Source organism: Xenopus laevis, chromosome 3L (assembly GCF_017654675.1).
Source record: "Xenopus laevis strain J_2021 chromosome 3L, Xenopus_laevis_v10.1, whole genome shotgun sequence".
Lineage (NCBI taxonomy): Eukaryota > Metazoa > Chordata > Amphibia > Anura > Pipidae > Xenopus > Xenopus laevis.
The window spans coordinates 59,338,422-59,360,760 of record NC_054375.1 but is presented as its reverse complement, the minus strand read 5'-3'; the positions used below and the strand labels follow the sequence as shown (position 1 = coordinate 59,360,760).

Sequence of the window (22,339 nt, the reverse complement as noted above, 5' to 3'; positions counted from 1 at the left end):
AAGAAGATTACAAAAAAGTCCGTCATGTATCAAAGGGAGAAAGTGAGAAAGTATTTACTGGTAGGAAAGGGTTAAATGTAACTATAGCATACCAATTATAGCATTTCCTTACTGAAGCTTCTGGGTGAGGGCTTCCATATTATGATGACAAGGCTGATGGAAGAAGAGGAACTGGGACTATAGAATCTCCAAAATGTAAATGTTTTCTGCTATTTGTTTATTTACATCTTTAGCAATAACATTGCAGTTGTCCGTTTCATATTAATAAAATGAAGGGTAAATTATAAGTATAATAAGTCATTGAGTATTATAATAGATGGTAGATGTGATAGGAAAGTGCTGTCATTTTTGTTTGTCATCTGTATTATGTTTGTTGTAGGTAACAGAATGTGAGATTTTCCTGTCTCTGCTTGTCAAGTTCTTGGATGCAGATAAGCCCCAGTGGTTGAGAGCTGTAGCAGTAGAATCCATACACCGTCTCTGTGTGCAGCCACAGCTACTCAGGTACTATGACTGATTGATTGCGTTAATATATCCATGTTCCTATATGTGCATTTTTATTTCTGTACTTGATTGCACGGCTTAAAAATGCCACGTCTGACATAGTCCTTACCAATTGATATTTTTTATTTTAGTAAATAAATTTTTTTTTTTTTTACCACCAGGTCTTTCTGTCAATCATATGACATGAAACAACACTCCACAAAGGTTTTCCGTGATATTGTGAATGCGCTTGGTTCATTCATTCAATCTCTCTTCCTTATACCAAGTGCTGGGCCTGCATCTGCCACCACTAACCCACCTGGTTAGTACATTTTCTAATAATACCACAAAGTATTTTATTTGCCCTTCCTATGTTATACTTCTTTCCTAAAACAGCAAAAATATGTTGTGGTTCTTTTTTCTTAATCCTGCCATTTGTAGATGATGGTTCATTCAAAAACAAGTTCATTTCAGGTGCTTTTTCTTTTTTTAGCTGCACATCTCATAAATGGTGGCATAGTTCTATTACTGCATATGGAAAACGCTGTTGTCCAGGCAGGTGAGAAGTTGTACTATAAGTGAAAGACAATCAAACAAGTTTAGTGACATTAACTTTTGAATGAAACATCACCTGTAAATGTCAGACCCATTAGCTTGAAAGATTCTACAAGCTTAACATTTCAATTGCTAAGTTACTGGTGTATCCACTATAGTTCCATCCCTTACATTACAAAGACAGGCAATCATTTGTCAAATTCCTTGTTGATTTATACATCAACAGTCTATGTTATCTGCTGGATTTCCCATATATTAAACCAAATGGCTGCATATGTCGTGTTGATTTGGACATGCAGTTTTTCACTGAATGAATTACATAAACAAAAATCACTTGCTCTTTGATTTGATTGAAACACTTCATAAATCAGGTTGATTTTTTGGCTTTTGTTTTGTGTTATTGGGTTGCGAAATAAGGAAAGTTGCACCTTTGAGTTAGTAGTTTCCCCACCTAGGCTATGTGGTAAGTATGAGACAGTTCTACATATCCGTGTCCATGGCATCTACAGAATTACACAAAATGCTGTAAATTCACCGATAATTTCTTTTTGGTGGTAGAAAGAGCTAGACAGTTTTTTCCTCCTTTGTCTATTTAGAATATTATTATTATTATATTTCTTTAGGTGGGTCTAGTTCCATAACTCCAGCTTCAAATCCGACCACATCAGGAATGGCTGCTGCAACTAGTAATACAACAGTACTCCCTGCTTTTGAATACAGAGGCACCTGGATTCCCATCCTGACCATTTCAATTCAAGGCAGTGCTAAAGCTACATAGTAAGTTATATGTACGCCAATCAAATTCACTACTACCTCTTTTTATACTGAAGTCCATACATTGCTACATAGAAAGGTGTATGGCATTATATCCAGTGCATTTGTAGCATTTTGTTTTGGGCTAGGGTTAACCATGTTAATTTCCTGCCAGTGGATTGGTCATTTCTGGATTGCTGACCATACTGTAAAACCAGCCTCTGTATCAAATGAAGGCCATATATTGTTGCCCTCCATCCAATAACTTTTTCTGAAATATACTTATGGCTCTTCCATAAGTGACACATAGTGCTAAGAAAAAATATTTCTTATTTTGTTGTATATTGAAAACAAATCATATAATGTGCCTTTAAAGGAATTAGTTAGTTAGGCAAAAATGTAATGTATAAAGGCTGGAGTGATTGGTTGTCTAACATAATAGCCAGAACACCACTTCCTGCTTTTCAGTTCTCTTGGTTTCCACTGATTGGTTACCAGGCAGTAACCAATCAGTGACTTGAGGGGGGCCCATGGGTCATAACTGTTTTCTTTTGAATCTGAGCTGAATGCTGTGGATTAATTGCAAACTCACTGAACAGTGATGTCCCATGTGCCCCCCTTAAAGTCGCTGACTAACTTAGAGTTAGAAAGCTGAAAGCAGGAAGTAGTGCTCTATGTTAGACATCCAGTCACTCCAGCCTTTATAGATTACATGTTTGGCTAACTAACTATATTAGAAACATTTTTATTTTGCAGTCTGTCTATTTTCCATGGTTTTATTTTTACGCTGAACTGTTCCTTTAAGATGGATTTTTGTGGTGCATCAATGTAAATTTCCCCAAAACTTTTTTTAAGCAACAGCCAGGCATTCCAGTCCAGCTGGATGCTTTCCCAGACTGTTTGCATTATGGGCCAATCCCCGTCTATTGGGTGGGCAGCCAGTAGCTTGGTGGGTCTGACACAGAGCTACGAGTCATCCATCCCTGTGTAAAGGAGAGGCTTTGATTGACTACATGTGCTTTTTGGGAGGACAGTTATGACACACTCATTTGTAACAGTTAATTTTAATATTTAAATTAACAATGTGGTTGACAGGTCAGGAGAGCATTTGGATGCCTTCTATAGTTATGCAATATTATGTGTCCTGTTACTTTGAACTGGTAATGCTTGCCGTACGTTATTGCACCAAGTAAACCGTATTACATATGACTGCTTATATTTTACACATTAATCTTTGAGACAATGCTTATTATTGCATTTCTTTTCTAGTCTAGAAATGCTGGATAAGGTAGAGCCACCAACTATTCCTGAAGGCTATGCCCTGTCAGTAGCATTTCACTGTTTATTAGATCTTGTGCGAGGCATTACCACCATGATTGAAGGAGAAATAGGTCAAGCTGAAACAGACTCGCACATTTCAGCAGAGGAGACTCCTTCACATGCCCCAACTATTAATCCACAAGAACTTCCAGCAGTATCTGATCCTGCTGACAAAGGTAATTTGATTTTAATTTAAAGAAATGGATAACCATAACTAATTTCATTGAACTATAAACATATTTATGTGATCGGTTAATATATAAAAAATATGTATGCTGCATTGTCAGTGATGATTCTTTTTAATATATCTAAAGGTTGTAGAAGTGTTTGGGAAGAAATGATCAATGCCTGTTGGTGTGGCCTTCTTGCTGCTCTCTCTCTGCTCCTTGATGCAAGGTATTTCAAATGGGTAAAACCTCACTGAACTAACAATTATGGTACACTCACATTTCTGCAATTACCAAAGGTGTACATCTTTACAGCATTTAGGTCTTTGATATGTATAATATAGTGCACAGTCAGTGTGATTTCAATTGCTGAGACAGACAGGAATGATCTCTATTAGATGGAGCATCATAAAATTGTATTTTTCAAATCTTAAAAACAGATAATTAGATTAGCTGACCTTTCTGTTATTCTAAACATCTAGATGTCAGTTTATTCAGTCATAAGCTATGGGTAGTTTGGGAGTTTTTATCTGTATACCCCAATACCCCCCATGACTGACAAATATAAATGATCATCCATTGCAACGGTTCAAATAGCTGAATATTAGTTTAGTTTATTTCATATTTTAGGGTAATCAAAATATTTCCCCAATAAGTACAGGTATGGGATCTTTATACAGAATGCTAGGGACCTTCGATTATCCAGATAACGGATCTTTCTGTGCTTCGTTGTTGTCAATTAAGTTAATAACTGTAGAAAATTTGAGTCAATCCTGGTAAGTATAACGCATCCGGTCTTGCTGAGTAATCTTGAAAACTTCATGGCTCACCTCTTGATCAAAGGGCTTTAGTTCATCTTAACTGGAAAAGCCACTTGGATGAGTGGTAAAGTGTTTTCAAGTATAATCAGCAAGTCCAATAGCTTTATACTTAGCACTGATAGATACTGCGTATGATGAACTTGATGAATGATATATGTATGCCAGTTCTTTTTTTGTAAGTACTGTGTCTGAGGGGCAATGAATACTAACTGAATTAAACATATATTGGCTTTGTGTTTTTAAAGTACGGATGAAACCGCAACAGAAAACATACTGAAAGCTGAAATGACCATGGCATCTCTGTGTGGGAAATTAGGACTTGTTACACCCAGAGATGCTTTCATAACCGCTATTTGCAAAGGTTCCTTACCACCCCATTATGCTCTCACTGTGCTTAATACATCATCTGCAGCAATATGCAACAAATGTAAGTGCTCTTTAGTCTAAGTATTGTCTCTTTTTCAATTGAAGCTAGCAAAAGGGCCAGTATGCACCCTTTATCAACATGCATTTGAGATATAGATAGATAGATAGATATAGATATATAGATATAGATATATAGATAGATATAGATAGATAGATAGATAGATAGAAACCCAGGCAGGTCTCTGCACTCCCTTCTAGGCAATCAGGACCGGGTGCTGCAGCAGCGCTTCACATACATCAAATCCACAGTTGTAAGCAGCGCACACCGGAGTTTAAAAAATATTTGTTTCTTTATTTATCAAAAGATTAAAACCATAGTCACAAGGATCGACGTTTCGGTCAGGATCTAAGATCCTAAGGATCTTGATAACGGTCTTAGATCCTGACCGAAACCTCGATCCTTGTGACTATGGTTTTAATCTTTTGATAAATAAAGAAACAAATATTTTTTAAACTCCGGTGTGTGCTGCTTACAACTGTGGATTTGAATATATATCTATATATCTATATATCTATATATCTATATATCTATATATCTATATATCTATATATCTATATATCTATATATCTATATATTATATATATATATATATATATATATATATATATATATATATATATATATATATATAATTTATTTTTATGTGCAGTATGTTCAGGGAAAAATAAAAATGTTCTATTAGTGGTTTATAATATAAAACATTGAACCTAACTGTTCAGTGTTTAGCTGGGTTGGATTTTGAAAGGGTGTATTTTTTACATATAATCATATGTGAGCTTTTCTTCAACCTGTCCTGCACTGTGGCCCAACAAATGTTTTAAGCAAAAGAATGCCAAGGAGTGTGTTTATAAAAGGGAAACTCTGTATATTGTCTGTTACTGGGATTCTTCAGAATTAAATCTAGGAAATGTATCTGAAGTGTTTAGGCCCTATCACACTTAAGTGGGAAAATTTAAATATCATATTGGAACCTGCAGGGAAATATTAACTACATTTACATGACATGATTGCAAATTAATTAGATGTGATAAAATACAGGGTTTTTTAAAATCATGTTTCTTGCATGCTCTGACCACATTTCCTTGAAATGCTTGTTGAAAACTATTTTTTATTGCTTGAGAAGGCTGTACTGAAAAATAATGAATAGCAGTTAAATAGTAATATTTTTACCTATTAATAATTTTAAAATACATGATCAAGTAGCAAAAAGATTATAGATAATTATCTCTGTTTATTTTTACTACACAATGTATTTTTCTTAGCTTATTCCATCCAAGGGCAAAATGTTCAGATGATAAGCCCTTCTAGTGATTCTCATCAGCAAGTTGTAGCAGTTGGACAACCGCTGGCTGTACAGCCTCAAGGAACTGTTATGGTAATGTTATTTCTACCATTTTGTCTTCAACTCTGTATTGAAAAAGATGCAATAAGGGGGATGAAGATCCGCGCTTGCTGGGTATCAAGGGGGGGGGTTGAGCTGCACCAGAGAAAAGTGGATCCACGTATCCACAGGAAAATGATTGATAAAGCAGAGGTAGGTGCGCTTTTGCTGGACTAACTGATATTGCCTAAAAAAGAAAAGAGGGGGACCCGATAGTGTATTATCCTCTTTTTGACAAAGGTGGTGTGTGCTGCAGAACTACTCACGGGGGAACTGTAGATTTAGTTCACAAAAGAGACTCCTTGTGGCTTCGGTCTGGCTGATCGTCTTAGTAACCTGGCAGAAGAGAAATTTGCATAGCGCAGAAAAGCCGGTGTGCGGGTGCGGGAGAAAGGTTTAGGTACGCTTACCGAACGATGGTGTTAAACACAGCACTCTGAGATTGTACCGGTGGATATCGGCTGGTGCCTTCCTCCTGGGTCTGGTCGATCCGTCTGGCGATGGAAGATTAATGGGTTGTATCGTCAGCTGCTAGCTTACGGTCTCCTGTTTGGAATCGGTCTGTTTGGCGTGACACCTGTTTGGAACAAACTTACATAGCGCAGAGGAGCCGGCTTCACGGTGCAGGAAAGCGGTGAGTATATGCTTACCCAATCATGATGTATCTTAGCGCTTGGAACCCGTGTGGGTAGCAATCCTGTGGCGCCTTCCTCTTAGGATTCTTGCTGATCTCCCCGGCGGTCTGCAGGAGTAGTTGTAGGGGTCAATGGTGACCACTGCCGGAAGCTGGTTTCCTCCTTGTATGTAGTTCTTCGGGTCTAGAGTACTAGATGAGAACGGCAGGAGCTTTGATAGTGTCAGAAACTATCAAAGCTCCTGCCGTTCTCTGATAGTGTCAGAAACTATCAAAGCTCCTGCCGTTCTCATCTAGTACTCTAGACCCGAAGAACTACATACAAGGAGGAAACCAGCTTCCGGCAGTGGTCACCATTGACCCCTACAACTACTCCTGCAGACCGCCGGGGAGATCAGCAAGAATCCTAAGAGGAAGGCGCCACAGGATTGCTACCCACACGGGTTCCAAGCGCTAAGATACATCATGATTGGGTAAGCATATACTCACCGCTTTCCTGCACCGTGAAGCCGGCTCCTCTGCGCTATGTAAGTTTGTTCCAAACAGGTGTCACGCCAAACAGACCGATTCCAAACAGGAGACCGTAAGCTAGCAGCTGACGATACAACCCATTAATCTTCCATCGCCAGACGGATCGACCAGACCCAGGAGGAAGGCACCAGCCGATATCCACCGGTACAATCTCAGAGTGCTGTGTTTAACACCATCGTTCGGTAAGCGTACCTAAACCTTTCTCCCGCACCCGCACACCGGCTTTTCTGCGCTATGCAAATTTCTCTTCTGCCAGGTTACTAAGACGATCAGCCAGACCGAAGCCACTAGGAGTCTCTTTTGTGAACTAAATCTACAGTTCCCCCGTGAGTAGTTCTGCAGCACACACCACCTTTGTCAAAAAGAGGATAATACACTATCGGGTCCCCCTCTTTTCTTTTTTAGGCAATATCAGTTAGTCCAGCAAAAGCGCACCTACCTCTGCTTTATCAATCTGTATTGAAAAAACCATCTAGTGACTAAAAAGTACTGTACATAGGATACTGAGAACTATAATAATGCTTCTTAAAGGAATTGTTCAGTATGAAAATAATAACTGGCTAAATAGATAGGCTGTGCAAAATAAAAAATGTTACTAATATAGTTAAATAGATAAAAATGTAATGTTTAAAGGCTGAAGTGACTGGATGTCTAACAGACAACACACACGTACACAGTAATTGAGAAAAAGCCTTTATTAACCAGCAAGGTTATTAGACATTGGGCACAATGTAATACAAAAGATAACCCGCAAAAATATCTTATGGTTCATACATTATTTAACAATGGCGTGCTTTACTTTTTGTAATAGAAGCATTTTTCATTTCTGGACTTTGAGTACAGTGAATATTATGTATGGCATATTAAAAAATGTATTGATAAATACTGCGTAGTTTGAATCTTATGTGCATCTAATTTGTATCAATACAGCTCACAGCTAAAAATATCCAGTGTATGCGCACGTTGTTGAATCTCGCTCATTGTCATGGTGGATTCTTGGGAACTTCATGGCAACTCGTTCTTGCAACTCTTCAGGTAATGTCATTCAACAATAGGATGAAAGAAATAGCTGCTGCCAATTTATTTTATCGATTTTTAATAAAACTTTAGATTTTTTTGTGTTGTTCTTCTAAGTGAACTAAAAGAAAATGCTGTGTGGTCGCAAGAATATGTAATAAAGGTGATGTGTAGAATTCCAAAAGAAACTTGAATGAAAACTCTGTATGATTTGTACAAATTAGCAGTTTACTAGGTTTAAATGTTCTGACACCATATTAATTACTTTTTTCAACTAAATTTCTACAAATAAATCTTACACAAAGTTGAAAGAATTTAAACGTTTTGTATGAGGAGCTAATGAATTTACACTCAAATACTTATAAACAAGCAGTAACTAAAAAAAAAAAAAGTGAATTTTTCAAGTCATAATCAAATACAGCTGTGTTGTATTAATTTAGATTGTATTTAATTTATTTTAGCACCTAGTGTGGATTCTTGGATTAAAACCTAGCAGTGGTGGAGCATTAAAACCCGGTCGCGCAGTAGAAGGTCCTAGCACAGTAAGTTTGGAATATTAGCAATGGTGTAGCATAAATACCTGGTCAAGCAGCAGGTGCTCGTAGCACATCAACTTTATGCTGTTTGGATTATATCACAAACTCCAATTCTCTAATTTTTTAGGTTCTGACCACAGCAGTCATGACAGACTTACCCATTATATCCAATATCTTGTCACGCCTGTTTGAGAGCTCACAGTAAGATACCCTTACATGTTGTATCCTATCATCATGTGTTTCTTTATGTTTGTCTGTTGTTATTCATTTCTCCATCTGTTGTTTAGGTACTTAGATGATGTGTCTCTTCATCACTTAATCAATGCTCTCTGCTCATTATCGCTGGAAGCAATGGACATGGCCTATGGCAATAACAAGGTAAGTGTGAAGTGTTAAAAATTTTAAAACTACACAAAAGAAGATTTGTTTTTTCAAAAAAGAAAGAAAGGTATACTTGCTCATACTACTGTGGTTGTGTTCAGGTATAGTAAATAAACCATCATAGAGTAAGAGCCCCGGCTGCCTAGAAAGCCTGTTATAGTAATGATAAATAGATTAATATCTAATAACTTTATTAATAATATGATAAGCACTCAAAATTGTAAACTATGCTTAACATGCATGTTGTGTAATGAATCGTTTTTATGTTGTATCATAGACTGAGGAAAAAAGGTCCATGGCACTAGAAAGCATGAGCATCAACAATATAAAGAGCCAGTATAGTCTGTTTTATAATACCAGGAATAATGAAATTCCTCCTAATGTAAATAAGAAAATATTAAGAAGTAATACGAGAGTTATTTTTAGAAAATAACTTTACACAGATGTTTCAAATCCCTTTTCAATTACTTTTTACCCTATTGCCTAGAGAATATTGATGCAGTTACTTATTTTGTTTAGGAGCCATCCCTTTTTGCTGTGGCAAAGCTGCTAGAAACAGGATTGGTGAACATGCACAGAATTGAAATCCTGTGGAGACCCTTAACTGGACATCTTATAGAGGTACTGTTAAAACTTTGCAGACAAGTACAAAGAATTTTCTGTGAAAACACATAAATATGGAATTTTCACGCAAGTATAAAAAGTGTGCACAAAAGGCATTTTTTGCACACTTGGCATCTGTTGTGAATATGCACATTATACTGTCTTTAACAATATTATGTTATTATATTAAACAGATTTCCTTAATATTTCCATATGCCTTTCAGACTGTACAATGTGCTATTATTATATTTATTTATCTCTGGGGCTGAAAGACTGATTAAGATTTAGAGCAGTGTAATTTATCACATAAATGTATGTATGTTTTTGTTGGGGTTTCTTCATATAGCTAGTCTGTTTTTATAACTAACTCCATTTGGCCTGTGAGGTCGATTGTCCAGTCGGGAAGAATGCAGTTTCTGAGCATGTTGTGTCCATTTGTTGTTCTTCTTGTATGTATTCCCTATTTTTATTGTGTCTTCTGTCCTTCCTTTGCTTGCTCTTCTGCTGACCAGAAGGTAGGCTTCGTTTCTTATAACAAATATATGTGTAATCTATATGTGTAAAATTTCATATTAACTCTGGCTTCTTTTCTTATTAATCTTAATTTACGCTTGCCTGTATTTATCTGTGGTACTAGTATGCTCATAGTGTTCCAATTCTGTTTTGAAATGAAAATAATTGGCTTATTGCCATGTTTCCAACTTACTGAATGCAGGGAAGATCTTTCAGATTACAGATATGGCACTCGTTCTTTTGTTTTGTTTAGTTCATTTTATTGAAGAACCATTTTTAAATATCCTTGTAAAATTATTTCTTTAGAACAAAATGTAATGCTTTGCAATTTAAATCACCTGTGGTAACAAAGGTTGCAGCAAGTAAGTAATCAAACTTACAAGCTGTCAAAAATAGTGTAATGCTTCAAAAGTGTTATGCTTTTTCTCATTGGTTGTGTCGTGAAAATTCACTTACCAGAGGCCACTTCAGGTAAAAAGTTTGTTTGACACGAACTGCGTGGATTCTGAACTCACTAAGAGTCAGAATACCAACCAAAGGAATCACATAGTGTTATAGACTTTTCATGGTCAAAGCACACAAAGACAAGCTTATAAGAAACTGCTCTTGGGATGTTACATTGTAGTTCTGAACTCAAGGAAATGGTAAAATGTAACAGTGAATGCCTTGAGACAGTACTGACAACTTAAGGGGGCACAATGCTGCGGGTGAAATATGCCAATATAGATTAAACCATTACAATTGTAAAGATTGTCGGTCTTTACAGATAGGAATTCAGAGCCTATTTCAGCTGTATTGCATTCACCCAGCTTTAGAGGTTCTGTAGCTGCACTTCTGCTGCAGGGCTACCTACATAATGGAAGGTGCAAGGAAAACTGGCTATATGCATGTGATGAATATGTGAGACCTGTGACAGACAGCAGACATCTGGTTAAGGAGTCTTCCTTAAAGAAGGGAGTAACATTTTCCAAATTAATAATTCACCACAATACGTTCGGAGACGAGTCTATATTTTTACTATGTATACTTAATTGTCCTGCTCCACTGGATACATCAGATGCCAATTATGAATGAAAGAGAAGCTGCCTGCAAAAGTAGACTCTACACATACAAGAAAGCTGCTTTATCAAAATATCTTATCATTGGTTATCAAAACTAGAAGTGTATCTTAATGTAGCAACTGTCAAGATGCCACCTTTCACTTGTCCCAGAAACAGTTTACTGATCGGAGCTTTTCATATGGCCCTCTTAATCAGATGCCTATACTTGAATAAGAAAAAAAAAGGGGGGGGCTGGAGTATAGGTACCAACAGCATATCAACAGCATAAATGGTACAAACAATGGACAATATATAAAAGCTGCCACACAAGAATTTTGTAGTACCTGGTAAATGTGGGAGAATATAGAATTATATAAAGCCAACTAAAATGTTTTTTCATGTTTGAATTTTTGATCATTGTGACAGTTGAACTTTGTGGATATTGATAGGAAGCAGGAAAAGTACACCTTTATCTTTCTTCCCAGGTTTGCCAGCATCCTAATGCTAGAATGAGGGAATGGGGAGCTGAAGCATTAACATCTCTAATCAAAGCAGGACTAGACTTTAAGCATGAACCACAACTTTCAGAGAACCAGGTAAACAAACCCTTTATTTGTTTAGTAAACCAGTGTATTACCAAGAATTTTATTGTAAACTCTTATGGCATTTCTGTTTAAAAGCAAAACTAGCCAATCCTAAAATAAACATGAATGTAGAACCATAGTTGCCACTGTATGATTCCTACTTTAATGTGGCCATCCATACATCTACAACACTGATCCCAGTCCTTTAACAACAACTGTTTCCACTTGCATCCCTTGTAGAGTGACACAGTTTAGTAAAATTCTATTGAGAGTCCACCATTTTTATATCTGGTTACATGCTGGATAGAAATCTAGAATAGTCTTTTGAGGTGCATGGCTAACACAAGTTTGACGTGTCTATAAATATTACAATGTTTCCTTTAAAACACTCAGAAGACTGCATGCTATGTAGATTTTTAATCTGCCTTGTAACACTTTTACACGGTAAGTCCCTTTTCCAAGAAATGAGTCTGGAGAAAAAGTTTAGCAATGTTTAGAAACGCTTATGCCTGCCAAGCTACATGTTTTCTCACGGTTGGACATCTGATTTTTTGATTCATTTGATATCTCAATGCTAACCTAAGCATACATCCTTGCCATCTCATTTATTTAACAATAAACCTTTTGTATTGATGTTTAAGCAGGAGAAGCATAGCTTTCTAATCTAATCTTTTGATTCCTTCTAGAGACTACAGTTGCTTTTGTTAAATCCCCTGAAGGAACTTTCAAATATAATCCACCATGATATTCGACTTAAGCAGCTGGAATGTGTGCTGCAGATCCTGCAGAGTCAAGGAGACAGTCTTGGTCCTGGCTGGCCACTTGTCCTTGGAGTGATAGGAGCTATCAGAAATGATCAAGGGTAAGCAATCCTAACAACAGAAATGCAACATTTCTATTATTTTGGGTCTAGCAGTATATTTATGGCCTAAGAGATAGTAAAATTTTTTTAAATAAATACAATTTGCAAAATCCAAAGTGAAAGTGTTTATTCACTGCCATTTTTAAGGTATACATTTGGATCAGTCTAAGAGAATGTAAAAAGTCTATTTAGGTCATTAAATTAAATCAGGGCTGAATGGTAGTTTTCTAAAGTACACTTAACTGTAAGTATGCTATTGTCTTTTTTTTCCTCTAGAGAATCTTTAATACGGAATGCGTTCCAGTGCCTTCAGTTAGTTGTGACAGACTTCCTCCCGACAATGCCTTCTACTTGCCTGCAGATAGTTGTTGAAGTGGCTGGAAGTTTTGGGCTTCAGAATCAAGAACTTAATATTAGTTTAACTTCTATAGGATTACTGGTGAGTTTACCACTTTTTTTATTTATAACTTCAATTTGGTTAGCTACATGTTTTTAGACTTGGTATGAATAAATAGATTATTCAAATAATTAGTGGGTTTAGATTATGGTAAACTATGTTTTATTTTACTATCGGTTGCTAAACTAGAGCAAATGTTTGCATATTTTTACAAAAACCATGTGTGTTCCTCTTTTACAACAGTGTTGGTATTCAGTGTTTGATATTTTATGCATGCACTACCAACAAAGCAGTATTTTAGTTGTGTATCACTGTGTTCCATGAGACTTTCTAATATCAAAAACGATCCGTACTACATCCATGAACAAGGTGAACAACTCCTTAAATGAGTGACAGTGCTAGTATTCGCTTTGTATAAATGATATTTATGATACTGAGCTTTGCTGTTGCTGCAAGTATTGTTGCTATTCAATAAGAAACATGTAAAAGAAGCGAAGGAAATGTAAGCAGTACTGAATATTTCCATCATCTTGTAGAGAGAGAAGTGTATACAATCCAGGTATGGGATCTGGAAACTAAGGGAAATTACGGGAAGGCCATCTTCCATAGACTCTATATTACTGTAATCAAATAATTTAAATGTTTAAAAATGATTTACTTTTTTTGTGTGTAATAATTAAACAATACCTTGTAGTTGATCCTAACGAAGATATAATGAATCCTTAATGGAGGCAAAACAATATACTTTATTAGGTTTATTTATCGTTGAAATAATTTTTTCGTAGACTTAAGGTATGAAGATCCAAATTACAGAAAGATCCCTTATCTGGAAACCCCCAGGTCAGGAACAGGATAACAGGTCCCATACTGTACTTAAAACCCTTCAGATATTTTTGTCATTATAAAGCCAAATCCTTTGCAATTACTTAGGATTTATGAAATGCGATCTTTTCTCAATGCTGTGTAATTTTGTGTGTATTCATTTTTGTAGTGGAATATTTCTGATTACTTCTACCAAAGAGGAGAAACTATAGAGAAAGAACTTAACCTTGAAGAAGATTTGCTTCAGAAGCAAGCAAAAGAAAAAGGGATAATATTAAATCGTCCTTTTCATCCTGCTCCACCTTTCGATTGCCTATGGCTCTGTCTCTATGCCAAACTGGGGGAGCTTTGTGTTGATATACGACCTGCTGTGCGTAAAAGCGCTGGCCAGACTCTGTTCTCTACAATAGGGGCGCATGGAACTTTGCTGCAGCATGCAACATGGCACACTGTCATATGGAAGGTATGAAAATAATATTTCAGTATTTAAATACATGAGATTTTCAGGTTTGTCTGACTTGTTTTAAAGTGATTATCACAGGAACTGGGCAAACTATGGCACTTCTTATGCAACCTGGAAGTAATCCATGTTGGATAGCATTGCGTCATTTTGTGTGCCATAGTCCTTTGAGTGGCAATGCACATAGAGGTTTACTGCTCTGACACTGGATACCTTTGTTTGTTCCAGTGGTTATTCCATTTAACATCATCTTGTTTTATCAGGTCACCAAATATAATCTTTACACAGTTCAACTACTGCTACTGCAGTTTATGTATTATGGAATTAAAAATTCTGCTTTCTTTTGGTTATTATAGGTCCTGTTTCAGCTGTTGAATCAGGTCAGAGAGTCTTCAACTACAGCTGATAAAGAGAAGATTGAATCAGGAGGGGGCAATATACTCATACATCATTCAAGGGACACAGCAGAAAAGCAGTGGGCTGAGACTTGGGTACTTACACTAGCAGGCGTGGCTCGCATATTTAACACTAGGAGATACTTGCTCCAGCCTCTAGGTAAAGTATCCCACTTCTTTTCAATAGCAGAATACTGGACAACTTTTAAACATTTTAGTCCTTATTTGCACTACAGTTTTGGAACATAACACTTGTTTATTGATGCTTGCTTTTATATGCTGCCATAGTGGCAAGTCTTGCTGCAGCTATATAGAAGCTCTCAGGGCAAGTACTTCAACTGGTAGTAAGCAAGTATTTTAAACATAGCAGTTTCAATTATGGATCCGCACACACCTATTTTCTGCAGTTTTTCCTTTTATTTAATTTCACCACCAATATCAACGTTTCGGGGGGTACAACCTCCCTTCGTCAGGATATCCTGACGAAGGGAGGTTGTACCCCCCGAAACGTTGATATTGGTGGTGAAATTAAATAAAAGGAAAAACTGCAGAAAATAGGTGTGTGCGGATCCATAATTGAAACTGCTATCATTGGAAGGCCACGTCAAGCCGAAGGATAACCAGCACCACTAAAAGCAGAAAGTGAGTAAAATTCCAGGTGTGCGGTGTAACCATTTCAAGTATTTTAAACAGCCAACCAACTGAAGGTGCATATAATGGGGCATATTGGTTAAGATGTGTAGATTCCAGCAACTTTCCATCACAGCCAGCAACAGAAAACTGCTCCTCAGTCCCTGACTTTTTGCAGTATTTTTATATTCCTGACAGTATTGGTGTAGGTATGCATCTAGATAGACAGCATTGAAGAAAAGAGTAAGAAGTTTTACTTGGTGGTTGGGGCGGATACTTTTAAATGATTAGTTTGGGGGGGGGGCTGATTTTATTTTGTGATTTAATAGTGTGCAAAGCTGGAGGCTTTAGCCAAAAAGTTTGCAGATCTTTGCCTTACAAGATACTGCGTGACAGACATTTCTGCTAAAAAAAAAATAACTTTTATAAATACATACGTGATAAGTTCGTTTGAAAAAAAAAAAAAAAGACACAGCTCCATCGGGTTCAACTTTTTGACCTAAACAGAATCTTTGAAATTGCTAACTGAAGCCTCTCCAGTTTGCCTCAGAGAGTAGAACAATCCTTCCTAACTCTAACAAGGCAATCGGACCAGTCCCTAGATCAACTTCGTACTAATTTTGCTAGCCCTGTATTTTTTCATTCGTTAAGTAGCCATCCAACCCCTTCTCTATCTAATCTAATGTATCTGCCTGTACAACTGATTAAAAGAAATTTAATTATTAACAAAACAATATGGGTGGCAAAGAAAACTATTATGCTAAAAACACACCAAAGAAAACTATTATAGTAAAAACATATCCATAAATTGTTAGGTTATAGAAGATCCTATTCTTTTCAGTTTGGTTTGGGTGTCCATAACCAGCCAAATCAGCCAAAAAGCTACTCCTCTTTGAGACTACAGTTATTTTTATTACTTCTTTCTTTCTGTTCAGGCCCTCACCTATTCTCCCAGACAACCCATAATCTAGTTGTAGTTTAAATTGGACCCTAGCAACCAGATAGCACACTGTAAAATAAATGGCAATTGTAAATTGTGTCAGAATATCTACATCACGCTTAAAGTTTATATAAATGTGAATTACATAGATACAGTACTCACAGCATATTGATCACAACTACTTGTGGAATTCTCTACTTCTCTACTCTGCACACATCAAATGCTGCACAGCCCCCACTACTAGTACTATACAAGAGTTTTTGAGCAGTAGTAGCCAGTGTCAAATGACTCATTGAATGAAATTGCCACGGTACATGGGTTGGGGTTCTTGTTCAAACCAACATGCAGTATGTGTTCTCTTGTTAATAAATAAAATATTTTAAATATTTAAATAATATATTAAATAATAATAAAATATTAGTGGAAGTATGTAATATATATATAAATGTATTTTTCCCAATTTAGGAGAATTTACCAAGGCATGGGATGTCCTCCTTGATCACATTCAGTCAGCCGCTCTCAGCAAAAGCAATGAAGTCTCCTTAGCTGCACTAAAAAGCTTTCAAGAAATCTTGCAGATTGTTAGCCCTACTAGGGACAATGACAAGCCAGAGTCTTTGCCTGGAATTTCAGCACCTGTGCCTGTTCTTATTGGACCAGTTAATGCCTCTGGGCCGGGAAGACCGTTAGTAAGATCTGATTCCACAGGGGAAAGACTTAGCAGGTATAGTATCCCTGAGCAGCCCATAGCTGTGGATGAGATTGAAGACTCAGCTCTATGGTGGGCAGCCTGGAACACCTGGTATCGGATTGGTACAGAAAGCACTAAACCACCAATTAGTTGTGACAAACTGACATTTATCCCTAGCCAGCCTTTTCTCACCGCTTTAATACAGATTTTCCCAGCTCTTTATCAACACATCAAGACTGCTTTTAGCATGGACGATCTACAAAAGCTGGGAGTTATATTACACGGGGCAGTTTCAGTGCCTATAAGCTCAGATGCCTCTCCTTTTATTCTCCCCTCTTACACTGAAGCAGTGTTGACAAGTCTGCAGGAATCTGTGCTCACAGCCTTGGATGTCCTACAAAAGGTGACTAAATTAAAATTGCCTGCAGTCTAATAATATCATTTCATTTCAAATAGCCTAGCCCTGGGGGGAGAGGTAAGCTTCTAAAAGTTTAAGGCTGAAGAACAAACATATTGTACAACATTTTTCTTTTTTTTTTTTTATAATGCAAAGTTGGTATTCTTTACTTTATGGTTTTGTGCAAATGTCTTATAACCATGAAAAACAACTTGTTTTTTATATCTATTTGCAGTATTTCACCTAAGAACAGGCTGTTTTGAATGCAGTTTTTCAGCTGAATAGTCACTGTGCTTGTTTTTTTTTTAGTATTGTTAGCGATGATTTACAGTTTGGGAATAACACTAGAGCGGGTGGGAGGAGTATCTGGTTAACAAACAAAGCTGTCCTTTGAAGATCCCTGTTCTTGTGGTGCAGAGTATAATCTTGGGTTATTATTATTAGCATGATTGTGCTTAAAAATGATCTTGTAAATGTTCCAGAATGTATTTATGCACTCCAGAATTTACATGGAGTGCATAAATACATTATGCACTCCATGTAAATTAATCCTGGTGTCAATAAGCTGGTTCAGTGTGCTTTAATAAATTGGAGGCAAGGTGCAGAGTACAGGGCACAGTGACTTGCATATAGTGAATTGTATGCTAAAGCCATTTCTAGCTCAGCATTAATTACTGCTCTAGAAATTATTTCTTTCACACCTACAGCAACAAAGAACTGGTGCTGCAACTTAACATGCTTTATCAGCACAGTGCATCATGAAATTGGCAGATTGAATGCAAGTTGGGGGAAGTGCATTTTTTAATGTGCCAGTTATTTTCCAACTTCAATTTGCACTTGCGTTCAGAAACATAAATTATTTTCTCTTCATTATAATCAGTTCTTTAACAGTAATAGAGCTGTTAATATATATGATTTAAAAAGCCCTTCATATAAAAGAAAATGTTTTAACTGCAGTATAATTGTATTTATGAAACAATGGGCTTGAAAGCAAAACATGTATAGCCTATTGTGTAGAGAAATACACTTTGAAATACATATTATGAATGCAGGTAGGGTTCTTTACCAATCTCACATAAATATGAGGCTTCCTAAATGTTGCAAAGATTGTGTATAGACAGTATTTCACCAATATATGACAACAATCTTTATTCAGTCATGCTTTGAGACTAAAGCATTGCAGAAGACTTCTTAAAGACAATCAGAGTGCTTACAATCCATGTTCATACACATAATGCGTGTCTGATAATTCTTATTATATAAGACTAGATATTATTCATTTTATAAGATATATATAATCTATGCATCTTCTCTATCTAGGAAATCTGCGTAGGACCTGAGAATATGCAGATTATGTACCCAGCGATTTTTGACGAGCTGTCTGCATTTGTGCAGTTCTCCTGTAAACCCCCACAATATGGCAAGCTAGAAACAAAGCACATTGCAAATGCTAAATATAATCAAGTAGGTATTTTTGTTTGATTGCAAACTTTGTTTTGTATTTTTAGTGGCATAAATACACCTTGTATATAGGACAGGAATACATAGCTAAATGAAGTACATCATCATAGTAATGAAAGTAAAAAAAAAAGAAATATATATACAGTATATATATATATATATATATATATATATATATATATATATATATATATATATATATATATATATATATATATACACACATACATACAGTATATAACTATGTGTATTTACTTTCATCACTATGATGATGTATGTATGTATGTATGTATGTACTGTATACCTATTGTCATCATTAGCGTTGCTGCATTCGCAGAGATAAATCGTTAGTAAACCAAAAGGTTTGTTGTTGTTAAATCCAAATATCTAGATATCTTCAGAACTGAAATATTGTTTCAAACTCACCATGCACAAGCCAATTGTAATTTGATAATTTGTTCACATTGTTATGCTCAAATTGAACTGATTCTTGGCCTGGATATCTCTGCAGTAATTTAAATATAAACAATGGAAATCCAGATGGTGACAATTAGTAAGTAAGATAGCACAAATATCATGCAGTGTATGCAGAGTGTTTACCATAAGTAAAAATAACTACTAAAGGCTGCCATACATGGGCCACCCCATGTAGTATTATTCTGTCGACTGTCGGATTGAATGCATGGACAACATAAGAGGAGCCATATTTGCTGTTGCAGCCTTCCTATTGTTCTCCTTGTTCTGGTGATCAGCCATCAGAACAGCAAGAAGTCAAGAGATGCTTTGGCTACTCTTCACTTGATCATCTGCCAATGTTCTACACACTGACAAGATAGGGTTGATTGGCAAAGTACATTTTTAAAGTACAAGTACATGGATATTGGTAAGGACTGTTGGGCCACCAAAAATGGCTTTTTTTCTGCAGTGTTTCATGTCTGATGCACATACATGAAAGCACTTTTAATCTGCATATATAGCACTGCATATGTGTAATTACTCTTGCCATGTGGAAAAATGATCACTGGTAATGCTTTATAATGAGCATATTAGCTATCGAATTTCAGAGTTTTGGATTTCTGATTTATTTTAAGCCATTTACTAGAACACATCCTTACTGATGTACAGCAATACATAATCATTGCTCTTTACTAGTTTCACATATTTCACCTTAATTTACAGTAATTTGCATCACACTTTGTAATTTAAATGTAGCTGAATTAATTTCTTTATTCTGTTTGTTCTGCCACACAATGGAATCACAATAGATCCAACTTTTTGCACCGGTGAGTGATATTTTGTTAATAATTGCACTCTAATGATAGACATTGAACAAATCAAAATTCTTTTACTTGCAAAAATCAATTCTCTGCCTTCTAAATAAGCATGCTTTGCTTCCTTTTCCAGATCATGCATGTTATACATTAATGATTTTTACCAGATTTTCTTGAATTCTTTATTCACGTTGTTTTTTTCCCCCCCCAGGCTGAGTGGGTGGCCTTAAATTATGTACCTTTTGCAGAGAAATCTTTAGAAGTCATGGTGGATCTTTACCAGAAAACAGCTTGTCATAAAGCAGTAGTGAATGAAAAAGTTCTTCAAAATGTCATTAAGGTAAATCTTTTCAAAGTTAATGGCCTATATGTTTTTGAAATTTAAAGAAGAAAACTGCATTTCATGGCACAGGCAATAATACAATTGGTCTCCTTCTGTCTCTTCTATTCATAGCCAACTGAATAGTTACCACTGAGCTAATATCTCAGTGGCTTTTGCACTTGAAGAGTACTATCTGCAGATGTGCTGTAAACTTAGTAAATAATAATTATATAAGTTATAACTAGCCATAGTCTTGCATTTTACACGTATTATTTTATGTTTCTTTCAAATGAATTTCCCAATTCACCATAAAACATAGATGCCTGATCAAATATGTTATATCAAATATAAGTGTATCCTCCACTAGATGTCAGCCAAGATATATTTCATATCATATGCTACTTTAAACTGACTTTGTTCAAGACCTTGCAAACACATGTAGACTTTCATACAGCAATTTTTAAATTGAGTTGTCTGATCTGACAAGTTGGAAAACCCGATTAACTGTAGGAATCCACTGATTTTGGTGTTGTTTTTTTCCAACAACATAGCATTAAATGTTTAGACAATTTTCAGAATGACTGGGCAGCAACATGACTCAGTGGGTAGCACTTCCGCCTTGCAGTGCTGCGGTCTTAATTTCAATTATGGTTTGGGCACTGTCTGCAACAAGTTTGTATGTTCTCCCTTTGTCTGTGTGGGTTTAATCCAGGTTCTTAGATTATTATCTCCATTGGGGTAGGGACTGATATGAATGTTGTAAAATTTCCTGCACTGCAGGAAATTAAAAAAAAAAAAACTGGTCAGGTTGGAGTGTTGTTGGAAACTCTCGTGTCTTTTAAATCAGATCAGATCCTCTAGAACGCTGCACTTCTACACATATATTTGTGACTCAATCTGCCCAAGTTCATCAGTGTGAACAAGTCCTAAAATGTCAGCATAGAAATAATTGTTATTTTTAACTACCAACATTATAATTGTTTAAATTAGTGTTTTAACTTAATTGTTTAGTAGGGTTTACCTGACGGATTAATTGATGACCATAAACAGCACACATAAGTTTGTTAGTAACACAAACATTTGTATTTGCAGACCTTAAGGGTACCACTTAGTTTGAAATATGCCTGTCCTTCAGAAAGCACATGGAAGCTGGCTGTATCTTCTTTGTTAAAAGTTCTCTCAGTTGGGCTACCTGTTGCTCGACAGCATGTATCTTCTGGGAAGTTTGACAGTATGTGGCCAGAATTGGCCTCCACCTTTGAAGACTTCTTATTCACAAAAAGGTAAGTGAGCATTATCTATATAATAAACACTAAATAAGCTGAGAGCCCTCTATTTCCTAAACCCTATCCAGCTGCTATTTGAAGAAATGTTCTAAATGACAGGCTAGATGGTGTATGTTCTACTCCTTCTAATTTGGGAAAAAGATGGAGGTAAATAGTTTATGCCAGAGCATAGACTGTGATTTACCTGTGGGGCAAAATTGAAAAAGGAATTCTTGTTGCCGTGTTGCTGTCTGATGTTATACAGCAGTGAGTGAATTCTTGGTTCAGTGATTCCCAAACTGTAGACTGGGGGGGGGACAAAGCTGTGGAAGGGTACACCAGCCTGAAAGTCAGATAAGGTGAAAAATAGAATGATTATTAACTGCCCTGGCAATATTTGAACTTGAAGGTATATGTATTGTCAAGTGCTTCTAAATAAAATATATGTGCTTAAGTGCAAACATCCCTCATTAGACTGCTTGTTGGTCTGGCTCTGATTCAGCAAATGATGTGGAGTATCAATGCAGACTCTTTTCCCATACTAACCATCCATGCAGACTGATGCAGCATCCCCACTGCCATATTAAAGTAATATCTAGTATTTATTGTTGCCACATTTCGTGTAATTTAAGAAAATGTTTTATTCTATTGTCAGTAATGCAGAGCATGTGTAAATGGAG

The 22,339-nt window shown here is 36.3% G+C and overlaps 1 protein-coding gene across 4 annotated transcripts in view; it reads left to right on the top strand.

Annotated features, from left to right (window-relative positions):
* The window catches only part of mon2.L (MON2 homolog, regulator of endosome-to-Golgi trafficking L homeolog), a 56,971-nt gene that overhangs the window by 16,710 nt on the left and 17,922 nt on the right, over positions 1-22,339 (top strand). The window contains exons 9-31 of one of the 4 annotated variants that reach the window (XM_041585073.1): positions 380-504; positions 666-805; positions 1,662-1,815; positions 3,061-3,287; positions 3,426-3,507; positions 4,345-4,526; positions 5,789-5,901; positions 8,003-8,107; positions 8,551-8,631; positions 8,753-8,826; positions 8,913-9,003; positions 9,526-9,627; positions 10,122-10,124; positions 11,648-11,758; positions 12,433-12,608; positions 12,885-13,047; positions 13,997-14,290; positions 14,644-14,842; positions 16,718-17,346; positions 18,661-18,804; positions 20,067-20,084; positions 20,284-20,412; positions 21,487-21,677. In XM_041585073.1, the coding sequence (XP_041441007.1) occupies positions 380-504; positions 666-805; positions 1,662-1,815; positions 3,061-3,287; positions 3,426-3,507; positions 4,345-4,526; positions 5,789-5,901; positions 8,003-8,107; positions 8,551-8,631; positions 8,753-8,826; positions 8,913-9,003; positions 9,526-9,627; positions 10,122-10,124; positions 11,648-11,758; positions 12,433-12,608; positions 12,885-13,047; positions 13,997-14,290; positions 14,644-14,842; positions 16,718-17,346; positions 18,661-18,804; positions 20,067-20,084; positions 20,284-20,412; positions 21,487-21,677 (3,533 nt within the window). 4 annotated transcript variants of the gene reach the window in all.